The sequence below is a fragment of the Lepisma saccharinum genome, chromosome 18, assembly GCF_977018435.1.
Source record: "Lepisma saccharinum chromosome 18, izLepSacc3.1, whole genome shotgun sequence".
NCBI lineage: Eukaryota > Metazoa > Arthropoda > Insecta > Zygentoma > Lepismatidae > Lepisma > Lepisma saccharinum.
Genome location: NC_139246.1, coordinates 16,714,466 through 16,729,018, shown reverse-complemented (window position 1 = coordinate 16,729,018; position 14,553 = coordinate 16,714,466). Strand labels below are relative to the sequence as shown.

At 35.7% G+C, this 14,553-nt stretch overlaps 1 protein-coding gene across 1 annotated transcript; it reads right to left on the bottom strand.

The window, feature by feature from the left end:
* Positions 1 to 3,567: 3,567 nt before the first annotated feature.
* Positions 3,568 to 14,538, bottom strand: LOC146002420 (mitochondrial import inner membrane translocase subunit Tim22). Its single transcript, XM_083140242.1, has 4 exons — positions 14,158 to 14,538; positions 9,323 to 9,510; positions 6,156 to 6,228; positions 3,568 to 3,720 (listed from the first exon to the last, which is right to left on the bottom strand). Exons 1-4 carry the CDS (start codon positions 14,372 to 14,374, stop codon positions 3,641 to 3,643), a joined length of 558 nt encoding a protein of 185 aa, XP_082996368.1. The 5' UTR covers positions 14,375 to 14,538; the 3' UTR covers positions 3,568 to 3,640.
* Between the last annotated feature and the right edge of the window lie 15 nt (positions 14,539 to 14,553).

The following is a 14,553-nucleotide window of genomic DNA, read 5'->3' as shown; positions in this document are numbered from 1 at the left end:
ATGGATGCCGCTTCATATACAGTTGGGAGCTGAGAAGACTGCGAGGCTGAGGAATGCGAAACTGACCTGCCTGTTGTCGCAGTGTGCAACCAGCTCATCTTCCTTTCAGGGTGGCAGCAGCATAAATAAAAAAGGCATGGTATGAAAACATATTGCAAATGAATGGAACATATTACATAGTAACAAGTGAAAGCAATACTAATAATGGAGTAAAACTTCACAAATCAAAGCAATCTGCTTCCAACGTGACTAAGAAAGTAAGGGTGTGTGCGTGCTTTTTGTGTATTTCCTAGTGCCTTGTTAATGCTTCTTTCCTGGACATGGATCAATTAATTTTAACTTATGAAGGGTAGTACATTTTCTCTCTCGTTGGTATGTAGTATCGCTATTCTGCAACTTTCGGATTATGGAACATGAAGTTGTAATGTCTCGGCCCCAGTGATTTATCCACCAACTACGTCCTAACACCCCACACAATTTTTATAAAAGGACAAATTTATGGTTATTTTGGCTCTAAGTATACCTTTTCACACCCATAAACACAAACTTACACCCCTCAAATAAAAAATTCTGAATAAACCTTGCTCAACCCCCGAGCCAGCTTTCCCTTACATGTTAATTCTATTGATAGTTAACCTTCACCGACCCAGTTTACTAGATATGGTCTGCTCTATACATATACATTTACTTATACACACACGCCAGAACATTCATTCGATTTTTAAAACAAATTTATTTCCGAAAACACGGAAGAAGTGTGAATTCCTATGCCGTTGCTGGTCTTGGAGATGTCCCGTGGCTGGAGGTTCACGAATGGTACCGAACGCCAGACTGCACCTCACACTGTAAGTCCCGATTCCATTATCAGATTCTCACCCTTTCCTACAGGGACTTCTGCTTGTCTGGCAACACTGAAAAATTGGACACCAAGTCGAAGCTACCCTCCCCACACTTCCTCCCCGTTCATTCCGCACTCGCAGTCTTCTCAACTCCCAACTGTACGTTTCTTCGGATTAGAGCATGAAGGTTTTGTTTGGGGTCAGTTGATATTGTCAACTTTTTATCCTTTTTAACTTGTTTACCTGCCACCTCAATCCTTGCCTTAATTGACACTGCTATGTAATGATCATTCTGGCATAGACAAAAACCTGAAGGGAACAGTAGGATCCCGAAACGTTGTTTTATCGCAAACAGATATTCACGAAATGTAAGTATTTCATAGGGTATACATTTTTATATTATACTTTTAATATCCATATAGTTCAGTCGAAATAAATTCTTAAAGTTGTTTACTATTTCATGAAACACCCTGTATTGCAAGTTTAAAAGTAAAATCATGTCAGGGTGTGAAAATTTGCATGCTTATGACTAAATTTGAAAAATACCGAGCAACTTTCCCATCAAAAACAACCACTGCCTTGTTTCAATGCTAAGAACACTTGAAAATTTGTTATTTTGTCCTGTATGCCTCACAAATTTATGGTTGCCATTGAAATTTATTTTAGTGATAGCATATTATACGACCTGTCTCAGGGGAGTAGAAAAGGTTACATAATTTGTATTCATCTCCAGATATTATTAGAATGGTTAAATCAAGAAGACTTAGGTGGGCAGGCCATGTGGCACGAATGGGAGAGGAAAGAAGAGTTTACAGGATTCTTGTTGGGAAACCTGATGGTAAGAGACCAATAGGAAGTTCAAGACGAAGTTGGAGGTATAACGTTGAGATGGACCTAAAGAAAATCATTAAGGATGGAAAAGATTGGATTGATCCTGTCCAGGATAGGGACAGATGGAAGGCTTGTGTTGCTGCAGCCATAAACCTTATGGGGTTTAAGAAGGCTAGAGAGTTGGTTAGTTATATTATAGAACATGGTAGAAATGGTTTCATGCTCTAAGGTATGCCATTCTCCCTTCTGCATGTATCATTATTAGGAAGGGCTGAGCTTGTACCGATACTCCTACAATCTTTGAATATTGCAACAATTAAAAGTAATTTAAAATATTGATTAAGCTTAGTGGGTGAGTATTCCTCTTCATTTACAAGCATCAATTTGCCAGTATCAGTATCTGCCAATACCAGTGGTATCGGTTGGATATTATTTATCGATCTTTTCTAGCATTTTAGTCTTTCAAGATGTCTGCAAAAATTAGGCTTACCATATTTTTTTGGGTCCAACCCAGGACATATTCGCGATCAACTCATTACTGCTGAATTTCAGTTGTTTTATTTTTACAAAAATAAATTCAAATTACTTAAAAGCCTCAACATTTTATTGGAACATTAAACTATAAATTGTACAAGAAAAAATATTAACATTATTTTCTAAAATCAATCAATTAATTTTCAAATGTTTAATTGAATAATACATTTTATGATGTTTAGGAAACATCTCTGTTCTGTTAAGTTGACTCAGTTGTACTTTTCACTAGACATGACTTTTTTTCAAAAATTAATAGCACTCCTATGTTTAACGGTTTTCACGTGGTCTTCAATATCATCTCTTCCTTTATGTGCAAGAGAAAACGCTCCATTACAGAATGTACATTGCACATGTTCACTGTCACTGTCGTTACACAGTTTCAAGAATTTGTATTCCTGTTGCAGGTTAACATTAAATACACACTTTCTTTTGCACATTGCCAAATGCAAAGCCCTTGTAAATAGTTATAATTATCAAAAACGTGCAGATGAGTTACATGCTTGCAAGACCATCAAGACCCTGATGGAAGTACGGAAACTGAACCGCTCGGAAGTAGATATCTCGAAGAAAGAAAAGGTATAATCGATCGATCCTTGCCGGTCATAAATTCTGCTCGTGAATATTCAATACCGGCAGCTATTTTCATGCTCAGATTCTCAAAACCCTGCAATCTCGGTCAGCACTAAAAAAACAATCCCAGATGTATGGCAAGCCTAGCAAAATGCCAAGTGGCACTTTGTCTTATTATCCTAAAAGTTGAGATTTACATATATTTTGCAGCAATGCTGTGCGGAAAACTGAATTTTGTGTTTGTAACTGGTATTATTTTGAAACATAACACACTTAAATTGATGCTTGTGATCGGAGTGGAATGCTTGCCCACTAATATTAATAAATATTTTGAAAAAACTTATAATTTTCAGCATCAGTAACAGTGGGAATCTGGAAGTGTCATTATGGGCATTGGTTGAAAGTGGTATTGGTTCTACCCTAGTGAATATAATAAAATTTAATTTGAGAATTTACTTGCACTAATCCCCTTATATTTCCATAGAAGACTTGAAAGAATTTTGTGGCTTATTCAGGCATTTATAGTGAAACCTCGATTTTTCGTTTTTCAGCTGCAAGCTGAAAAAAACTTAAAATGTGGGGAAATGTGTAACATTTTGCTACGTTGGGACCATCAAGATTGAATGTGTAATGGCAGCAAAATGTAAAATTCAGGAACATAAAATTGGGAGTTTCACTGTACTGTCTTGGCATGGGCAGTGCATCTTGAAAAATTGCATGAAACCTTGAGTGAGTTGGCAAGGGTGGATTATCGTGAGAAAACAATTTAGAAGCAAATAATAACTTCCGTATATAGAAAAGAACAACTTTACTTAACTTATTCCAATATAGACTACCTATGTACAAGATATATTACATTTGTATAATCAACGCCTCATGTAGTAGTCGATCACTGTAGAAAATGCTGCAAAGCCAGCTGCTCCAAATATTCCTGCTTTGATGCCAGCTGAAATGAAGGGAATACAGGTTTTAGAAATCGCTATACTCAACTAGCACAAGAAACAAACTTTCATATGCTGCATGTGAATGATCATTTTATTTATTTATCACGCCAAATCTTAATTTCGCTCACTGCTTTATTGCAAATACTTCATGAAGTTATGATTTGTGGTTTTGTAATTATTATATAGTACAACAATAGTACATCTCTGCAATAAACATCACAATTGCTAACAATTTATTCCATTAAATTTAATTGTGTTGTATTTTTTGTCCATAAGTATTTCAAATAATGGTCTCCCATCTGAAAATATTATATTTATTCAAATTACAATTTTAATATTACTATAAAATATTATTTCATGCTAAACCTATATTTCTGTTCATAAAACTTTGCTTATGCCTTACTTATTTTCTTACGACACAAGATGCAAAAAAAATGTATGTACGTCTTTTTTTAAAAAAAAAAATGAAGCCATGCACACATTGTTGATATTTTAATTTAATGTTGTTTTCCATAAGCGCACGAAGATATTCCAAAATTTTGCAAGTGATGTGTTAAATGAGTAGGTTCTGACATTGTTTTGCAGTAACTTTACACTTTTTTTAATATTCAATACTTTCTTAAATTGTGTTATGTAAAAATAAAAATCCTGCCCATAGAAGTTGGTTTATATTCTTTATGGACCCACCAAGTTTTCATATAATAGTTGCTTAATGTAGCCTTAACTTCCTCCCTAAAAAACTTATGTGGGAATATAAGATGAAGCTTCGTTGTAATTGCCCATGGTGCAACCATCTACTCAGTCACACTGATACATAAAATGGTTGATACTTTCATCACCCCTTGTGTTGTGAACCTTGATAACTGTCTCGACACACAACTTTACTGCAGCAAAATTTGACACCTACCTACATCCTTCTAGAATAAAAGGATTTCTTGTAATATCTGGCACCTGATCTAAGAGCCACATCTCTGCCAATGCCTTTGTGTGTGCGTGCCCTGATATGGGTGAGAAGGACCAAAGGTAATTCTGCCAGTCACTTTTTTTTTTTAATGAAATACTATTTGAGCTTTGCTACTGTTAACTTTTGATCCTTGCTGTGAATAAAACCATGTACTTACACTAGGTTTGTCAAGGTATGTATTAGACATGCGTGTTTTTCTTCTTGTGAGCAGTTTGGCATCTTGTCAAAAGTAAGCAATGGCAGTCCAACAGAATTGAAATCCATCCTTTCAACTGCCAGTACAGCAAAACATTGCAGTAAGAGAGATTAAAGGTAATGTACCTATCTTCAGATAAAATTGCAAGACCTGTAGCAGATCTAGGAAGCAAGAAATGACTGGCCAGCCTCCATTTTGGAACTTTTACATAACACTTTCTTACCAAGAAGTCTTTCCTTCCCTGAAGCAGGATCTATGTAGATCCAAAAGTTTGGAAAATGGAAGTTGGGCATGTGTTGTGGCTGTTGTGAAGGTATAAGTTACTAACAGACCATGCTTTGTGTGTGATTTAGTCTTGCTGGAGACACCAATTTTATGTGCATATGACCATAGACAGTGATACCATCAGGGGATCTACCAGTCTGGAAGTCAGGAAATATCAGGGAAATTTATCTTGTTTATCGAAAAATCAATATTTTTGTGGCTATAAGTGGTGGTTGGTATTTAGTTACCACTTTCTTTTTTGCAATTTTTGGGCTGTTTGGTTGAATTTAGGATTAATAAATATAAAATAACCTGTGGCTCGACAGCCCTTGGCCTATCTCCCAACTGCCAGTCTCCCTCCCGCAATCCTACCTAGAGGTGTGGAGATCTTCAACCGGTAATGGGGTTACATAGGGCCAGCACATCAAACCCCCAGCTGTTATAGGAGATTTCCGAGACCAGGTTACGCTACTCACTTGTAGCTCCCCAATTTCCTCACGATGGTGGGTTGCCACCGGTCCTATACACAGGCAGAGCCCAAAAAACATGACCATGGAGGAGGACTTAGGATTAATACATATATTTTCACTATAATTATGTATTATTTACACCATAATTGTTTATAATTAGTCAATATGTGACAATTATTACAGAAAAGCTCAGCCCATCCCCCCCTGATGCCCAACAGGCAATTTCTGTTCAGGTTTACTCCTTGTTATTACTTTTAACTTTGTTAAATGGGATTCTAAGTATGGTGTGTATCTAAAATGTAGTATCCTTATACTGCACAACTTAGTTCTTACACATGAGAATTTCACTGTGTAAGTACATGAATAACACTAATGACTTGGTCTGCAAAAGTCTGCAGGTACCATGCTTGTTTACAGTCTTGGAGAATATTTGTGTGTATTTGACCAAGATATAAAAAAAAGGCCCAAGTTTATGATTTCATTTATGCTATCAATTCTCTTCCACAATCTGCCAAATATTTCAGAAGTTACTTAAATAATCACCTCTCAATCCAATAAGTCCTCCTGTCACGCCACCGGCATACGTTCCATTCTTCCAATCACTTTTTCCTCTATACTGAAACAAGTGAGAATAATTTAATCAAAGGTTCTTCTCAATAGTCCATGTTATCACACAATTTGAAATAAATTACTGTATTTGCCGTCCTATAAGACACTTTTTTCCCCTTTAAAAATAGGTCTGAAAAACAGGGTGCATCTTATATGCCAATAGTCAATTTTTGATTACCTTCACTTCTGGAAATTTTCTCAGACAATATCTTTAATTTAAGAAGTGTGGCATTAGTAATGCACTGGATGGTACAAAGGAAAATTTGTTTTATAAGGACTTGGATTCTGATTTACAAGTGGTTTCAAGTTACTTCATTTAGCTCTAGAGAGGAATGTCGGGGTTTTGATGAAGATTAAAATGTATTCTTTCCTAGTTAGATTAGTTAAGTGATTTGTTGAAAGTAGACCTATACATTACTTTATATTTGAAATACTGTACATTAATTATAATATTCAGTGATAAAGCATTTTCCTCACAAATGTGCACAAAAAGGGGTGTGTCTTATACACCGGAAAATCACTGGTTTGTAATAAAAGTAATTTATAATATATTGTGGTATGTGAACAAATGGTTGAAATATCCTTCCAATAAAATCATATGAAACTACGATCATCATTTGGCATGCACACAATGAAACTGCAGAGGACTGCTGTACTCTCTACTTATTGTCCTGTATGTTACTCTACATTCTCTACTTATTACTACTACTATTAAGTTAATGTACACAAAATAAATCGTGTCAAAAACATGAAAGGTTTAGGAATATGTGTATTTCAATTTCTTGTAAGTACACCCTCTTCATATTTTCTTTCATTTTTTTACACGTTTTATTTTGTTTACATGGAAATTATTGTTGTTATTAATTAATACAGGGTGATTAAAAAACTGACATTTTCTAATTGTAGTTTCACTCATCATAATAACTTATGTGAGTGCGAGTTGTATGTACTGATAGAGCAACTGTTTTTATTTTTTTTATTTTCAGTCTGGCATGGTAAAAATAAACTTCTCTCTTTTTCACACTCACTCTTACTTATCTACTTCACAAGTTGCTTCATCAGTACATGCAACTCCTGCTCATATAAATTAATTATGGTGGATGAAAAAAAAATAGAAAAGTTTCAATTCCTTATGCAATCACCCTGTATTATTGGCAAGATTACTGACTACTTGGATAATCTTAAAAGTGTTTGGTGAATTACAGGCTGCCCACAGGATTTTTTCTGCGGGGTGTGGGGTTGTTGCTATCCCCCCCCCCCAGTTAAGATAATTTTCATAAAGCATCCCCAACCCACTTCATTTTCTCCATGTTTATCCATACAAGCATACCCCATCCCCCAATTAGGAATTTTCACTTCCAAGGACTGGGGGGGGAGGGGGCAGAGTATAGGATTTCATATCTTGCCATTCACTGATAAAAACTTATTTTGTCTTTTATTAGCTAATATTGTTGTTTTACAAATCATAAAACTGAAATGAATTGAAAATACCATGGCGTTATTGCCAAATTCAGAGTCAAGTTCACTATTTAAATAGAAACTGGATTCTACTTGCTTCCTTTCCATAAACATCTATCACTTTGATAATGAACATTTCTTTCTTTTTCTGTACTTTTTCCCGATGCAGGTATATCAGAGACCACTTAATCTGCTGCCTCTCATGGCACCCTTGTCCATATTTTCATGCTACAATTTTACCATTTCAATTATACAATTTTTCCCCCACATATATCAGGGGGGCAAGAGCCCCCCTCTGCGGGCACACTTGGTGAGTTATTACCTTTTACATGTAACAATTTAACTTTGTCATTATTTTATTAATCATGTGCCCTAACATTCTTGGTAAATATGAATCACTGGTATCAGTTATTTTGTTGTTTGCTGGTTTTATGATAAAAGAACATTAAGGCAATAACAATTTAGCAGTGTTAATTGGAAATTATTCATTGTATAGTGTTTTTTTTTCTAACACTATGTTTCAGGATAGCACCTTTTCTCTAGTCTTCAGGTGAACAAACAGGATGTCTACCAGTCAAGAAAAAGTCAAGAAATTGATGGTTAGGTCAAGAATTTTTGCTATTTTTTACATTACAGTGAATTTACATTGATATATACCTCTACTAGGATTTGTTAAAATTGAATATTTGGAAATCTAAAATTGTATTGACTTGTGGTTAAGATTTGTTCATTTTGTTTATTAAGAATTACATTTTTGTATGCGTGAAGTTTTGTAAAAACAATAAATAAAGTAATGTGGCCAATCTCCATCCAGGATGATGTTTGAAGCATTAATAATTAAAACAAGTCTAAATCTCTTTTTAAAGTACAGCTTCAGTTTTCCCGGTAACACTTCGATCTAGTGAAACGGATTTCTTCATTTTTACAAAAGACAGTAAAACGTAAAACAGTTTCTGTAGCATTATCGAAGTTCGTCAATGTATTTTCTTTCATCGTGTAATCTTTTTTAGCACGAATTCATGTATTTTTCTAGAAAAATGAATTTTTAACTATGTTTGCCTAACCTAACCTTACCGTGAATGGGTTTTGGGGCTATGCGTGAATGGTTTTTGGGGCTATCTGCTATTATTTTTGTGAGAAAAGCATAATTCCACCCTAAAGAATGTTCCGCAATGCAGAATACGTAAGTAGGAATGTTAAAAAGGACGAAATAAATGAGTTATAGGTGTTTGCACGAGATCGAAGTAGTACCGTTTTCCCTTGTGGTAAGGGTTTTTCATTGAATAAAAATATCAATGTTCTTAATTTTGCAACTATACCTAAGTAGGGGGCGATTAAATAAATGTTGGAAAAAGGGGGGGAAAGTCAAGAATTTTGGATTTGTTTTACTGTTGGTGGGGATGACAGACCTGTGATAGGTTCAATCCCCATAAACAGATAAAATATAAATTTGTTCACCTGAAGATCAGAGAAGAGTTGCTCTCTCGAAACATAGTGTTAGAATAAGTGTAAGTAAAAGCACTAACCACTGGATAATGCCCAATTAACATTGCGAAGAACCATTGACACTAACATTTCCATAATTAATAACAATTTACAGCTATGATCACAACATTCTAACTCGGAAACCTGTCTCAACTTACAGATTCAATAACACACTCCACTGCAGAAAACATAGCACCAATCATGGCAAAATTCTTGGCATAACTCAAAGTAGTGTTTTTCATATCACGTAACACTTCCCTAGCTGTTTGTTGTGATGCATCTGGTCCCGTGACACTTGGGTTTACACTGGCCGAGAATAGACCAATAGCTCCACCCAACCCGTAGCCTGTAAAAAATTGAGAAGCAAATAACAATGGGCCACTTTAAGGAAAATGTAATGGATTCATGGCGGTTCACAATAATGAAATGTGGAACCTAACCAATGACTTTAAGCCAGTCTTGACTCTAACGAGAATATTAAGTCCTGCCTCAGCAATTTGTAGGCAGTCTTCAGAGAGTTAGCCTGGAAAGTAACCTAATAAAGATTGTTAGTTTTTAAGACAAAAATTAATTTGATAAACCAGCATATTTTAGTATAACGATATAGAGGTAAGAAAATTCAAAATAAAATTACACTTGAAAGAATTACATTATTCACAACAGAAGTATATACATGGAAATTAACTTGTCCATTATTTTAGCAAATAATACTGTTGGAATGGTGAGAAAAGTAATTATTATTTCGGGGCTGTTAACCCACCATACACCCTCAAAAATTGTTGAATTTTTTTTTCATCGACAGATTTCGATGTTTCACATAATATAAAATTACTTCCAGTATGCATAAGAAACAAATAACATACATTTGATCCAAAAGTATGGTATGCGTAAGTCTGATTTGATTTAGTTTATTTTACTTCGCGTTTTGTGCCTCTTGGCTAATTTGCGAAGCTGGGGATGAGTGATGAAATTGATGAATGGACATTCACAGACAACCAAGCCCGAGTGGGATTCGAACCCGGGACCCTTGGCATCCCAGCACGATGTGCTAACCACTCGGCCACAGGGTAATTAAAAACCTGTCATTTAACCTTTTGAGTCCCAAGGCCATTTTCACATGTAACCCCCTTGGTCCTGAGTCAATTTTGAGCAAAATGCAGAGTTTCAATTAAATGAGTGTAGATCGGAGACTAATTGCCCTAGAGAGATAAGTGATATACCGTTGTACGCGGAATGAACCAGAGATTCAGACTATATGAAATTTATGCAAATTCGGCGTATATGTGGTGGTGGGGGGAGGGGGCTAACTCTGAAAATTCCAAAATTTCGGAAAAAAATGGGGCCCCCTCCCCCCAAGAAAAACGTACATGAAAGTGTCGACATGCACATGGAAATGATCGCTGACATGTAAAGAACACAATAATATCTGCATTATTATCATATGACCAATGTAACGTGAGTTGTACCACCAAAAGGAATGGTCTGTTCAAGCTTCAAAATGCAGCGGTACCTTGAAATGACTTTAGCTAAGAGACTATTTGCCCTGGATATATGAACGATATATTGTTGTACGCAGAATGAATCACAGATTCAGATGATATATAATTTATGCACACTCGGCGTACATATGAAGGGGGAAAGGGGGGAAATCCCCTGAGAAATACTTTTTTTTTTAAAAAAAATGGGGTCTTCCTTTGTCGGCAAAAAATTTCCCTTGAAAAGAGACGCAAAAGAGAAGTCCCTTTTCCCCTCCATTTTCATGAAGAAAAAAAAGTGTAAGAAACATTTCTGTTAAATACATGTATTAGGAACGATATAACAAAAAAAATTAAAAAACGAAATTCTAGCCAAAAATCAAAAAGGTATAATGTAAAAACTACGACCTTGACACAGCATCTCGATTGACACACTTGGGACCACGAGGGTTACATTTGGGTATCTCGACCAAGATGCTTGGGACCCAAAAGGTTAAGAGTACTTTCGGTGCTTTTTAGAAGTAAAAACTGTTTGTATGCACACTAAAATAGCAATGGAATAGATCGGAAATTTCTATCAACTCCAAACCTCACAAAGTAAAGTTGTAGCTGCTGCTGTTGAATGTTATGTTGGATGCTGTATTCACTTGTGCGAAGCCTTCGAACTGTTCTGCTTCATGATAAGGCAATGCGCTAAGGTAAAAGACATACTTTATTTCACAATAACAAATCTCCACAACCTAAAAACAGCAGAATACATTCATAAACGATGCAAATTATTCCACTTTCTTGAGTGGGTACAGAGGGTCAAGATACTGTTTATTCGGTAACAGTATGGTATAGTGAAAACACATTTCACTAGTGTATTTCCTAATTATTTACATTTGTACTTACCTGTTATGCATAGCGGAACATTTTTGAACGTGGGATTTTGCTTTTTACACTGAAAAAAACATAATTTTTCACATTACAAGTATTTATTGTTCGTTGCTAATTCGCTTTTGTTACACAATATGGCGGGCAAATCTTGACTCACGTTGTCTATCGTCAGCTGATATGCAGTGTTTCCAAACTTATTAACCGAAAAATGTCGCACAAACTATTCACAGAAGGTTTTTAAGCAAATATTGATCCACAAACCATTCACGGAAGGTTAGGTTAGGTTCAGTTAGGTTAGGCAAACATAGAAAATTAAATGGGAAAAAAAATATTTCACAATGCAACCTTCACACGTCATCTTGTAAAACTAGCGCATGGTTGCTACACTAACAGAGGGTTACATAATCGAACGCACGGAACATTTGATTCACGTAGTTGACGGTAATGGTGGCAAGAGCTATCGTGCATTGGAGATACATTTATGTCGAAAAATACATGATTTACCGGCAGATTAAGTTGAACGAAGGGAGAAAACACTTCCACGAGCTTCCAAAAGTCCACAGAAACTCAGTTCCGTAAGTAGTTTCTCCTGTAAATTTGAAGAAATGTGTTTTCACTATACCATACTGTTACCGTTAATTCCAATACTTGTTACTTGAAAAAAAAATGCAAATAATTTGGAGGGAGGTCTCATTTTCATTTGCTGGATGGTTTATGAAAAGTGTATGGTATAGAAGGATGTGGGAAAGCATGAGAATTAACGTTCGAAGTTTAGAATGTAAATCTTGTAGGCTTTAAGTCATGGGAAATAGTAATTCTAGCATTTTTGACATTTCAATAAAGAGATTATATGTTTGTTGTTACTATTTATACATTCTGAGTAGGTTTAAATTGTTAGGTTTAATTACCGGTACCTGGAAGAGTGGTTTCTTATGCATTCAGTTCACTTCTGCCACACACTTTTCATAATAATGCTTTCTGTAATTTTATTTCTCCAGACTTGCTTGTACACTCATTTTCAGTATTCTAAATGCCTTCCTGTACAATTTGCACAAAACATTACACAATAGGAACATACCAATTTTGAACCCAAAAGTAGATTGCAGAAGTGGTTACAGTCGTAAATTTTAGCTGCTGGAAGCATGTTTTTGGCTTTCAAATGTTACATAAAACAAAGTGGAATGATATTTCTTTGGCTTCAAAAATGTAAAAACAGTGCTCGCAGTGGAGGTGAACATGGAGGGATACCATCCCCCCCTAGTTACGGAAATTTTCATGAAACAACACCCCAGCTACTGCAATTGTATCCCATGTTGATCAATACAAATATCCCTCGCCTATCCCCAAAGTAGACCAAGCTAGGAATTTCGGCAACAGTATGGTATAGTGAAAACACATTTCTTCAAATTTACAGGAAAAACTACTTATGGAAATGAGTTTCTGTAGACTTTTGGAAGCTCGTGGGAGTGTTTTCTCCCTTCGTTCAACTTATTCAGCCTGTAAATAAGGTATTTTTCGACATTCATGTATCTCTGTTGCACGATAGCTCGTGCCACCATTACCATCGACTACGTGAATCAAATGTTCCATGCGTTCGATTACGTAACCCCCTGTCAGTGTAGCAACCACGCGGTAGTTTTACAAGATGATGTGTGAGCGGGATTTTTGTTTCCAATTCAATGTTCTATGTTTGCCTAACCTAACTGAACCTAACCTTCCGTGAATGGTTTGTGGATTAAAAACAATCATTTTTCGGTTAATAAGTGTTAGTGTAACAAACACGCGGTAGTTTTACAAGATGACGTGTGAGCATTTTTTTTTCCAATTCAATTTTCTGTTCGCCTAACCTAATCTTCCGTGAATGGTTTGTGGATCAATTTTCGCTTAAAAACCTTTTGTGAATAGTTTGTGCTTATCGGTTCATAAGTTTGGAAACACTGCACATCAGCTCACGATAGACAATGTGAGTCAAGATTTGCCCGCCGAATTAGCAACGACCAATAAATAATTATAATGTTAAAAATAACGCTTTTTTCATGGAAAAAAAAGTGATCCAAAGTTGAAAAATGTTCCGCTATGCATATGAGGTAAGTAGAAATGAATTTTATTTGAAAATAAACGAGTTAAATGTGTCTCCGGCATATCTAACTGGTACCGGGAATATATCCACACAAGCACAAATCTAGGGAATGTGTAAAGGTCCTGTCCATATCTACACAGATGGTGCCATTAGTTCATATCTTAAGTAAGAGTCAACAATGGTCACATGTTGTGGAACTTACACAGTGTGTGGAATAAAAATTGATCTCCGAGAAAAATGAAGTGAGTACTCATTATGTCACTTTAACAGGTGCATTTAGAAGTGTAGTCAATTTACAAGATGGGTACAGATGCAATGAAGAGATTAGTATCCAGGAATGGAAAGTTTGACTGAGGATGTGCACCTCCAATGTGTTTCTTTTTTTATGTAGTTACCACATATGATACAGAGTGTAACATTAAAGGGTATCTGTTATTATTCCCACTGAAATAAGAAAAACTGGAAAATATGTGTTGCAAACACATTCAAATAGTTGCACACCGTTCTTTCTTGTATGAAACATTAACTATAATTCTACTTAAATAATATTACACCGTACCTATCACACAACTCATTACGGTTTTGAATCCACAACTTTCAAATGCTCCTTCAACCATTTTTTCTTGGTCCGTTTTTATTTTAATAGGTCCCACCATTCTAGGAATAATAATGTTTTCTCTGAATCGCTGGTTATTTCCAACTAAATATTTTGCAACTAGATCCAATTCATCGCTACTGAGAGTAACGCCGCTGTCGCTGTCTGTTTGATTTTCCATTTTCGACACAAAGTTTGATCAATTAGAGGTAAAAGACAAGAACTAATTAAACCCTCGATTAAACTATCGGCGGCATTGATAAAATAACTACACAGCCGCCGTTCTGCACTGCATGTTTGCTTTCTCTTATTTTGCGGAATACGTATATCATATGTTTCCGGAAGTTGTAAGCAAAACGA

Excerpts from the sequence above, each read along its gene's own strand:
- LOC146002420 (XM_083140242.1), bottom strand. The coding sequence starts at position 14,374 with ATGGAAAATCAAACAGACAGCGACAGCGGCGTTACTCTCAGTAGCGAT. Across the intron at positions 6,229-9,322 it reads TGGAGTGTGTTATTGAATCT|TATAGAGGAAAAAGTGATTG; the intron begins GTAAGTTGAGAC and ends CACTTGTTTCAG. Across the intron at positions 3,721-6,155 it reads AGGACTTATTGGATTGAGAG|CTGGCATCAAAGCAGGAATA; the intron begins GTGATTATTTAA and ends CCTTCATTTCAG.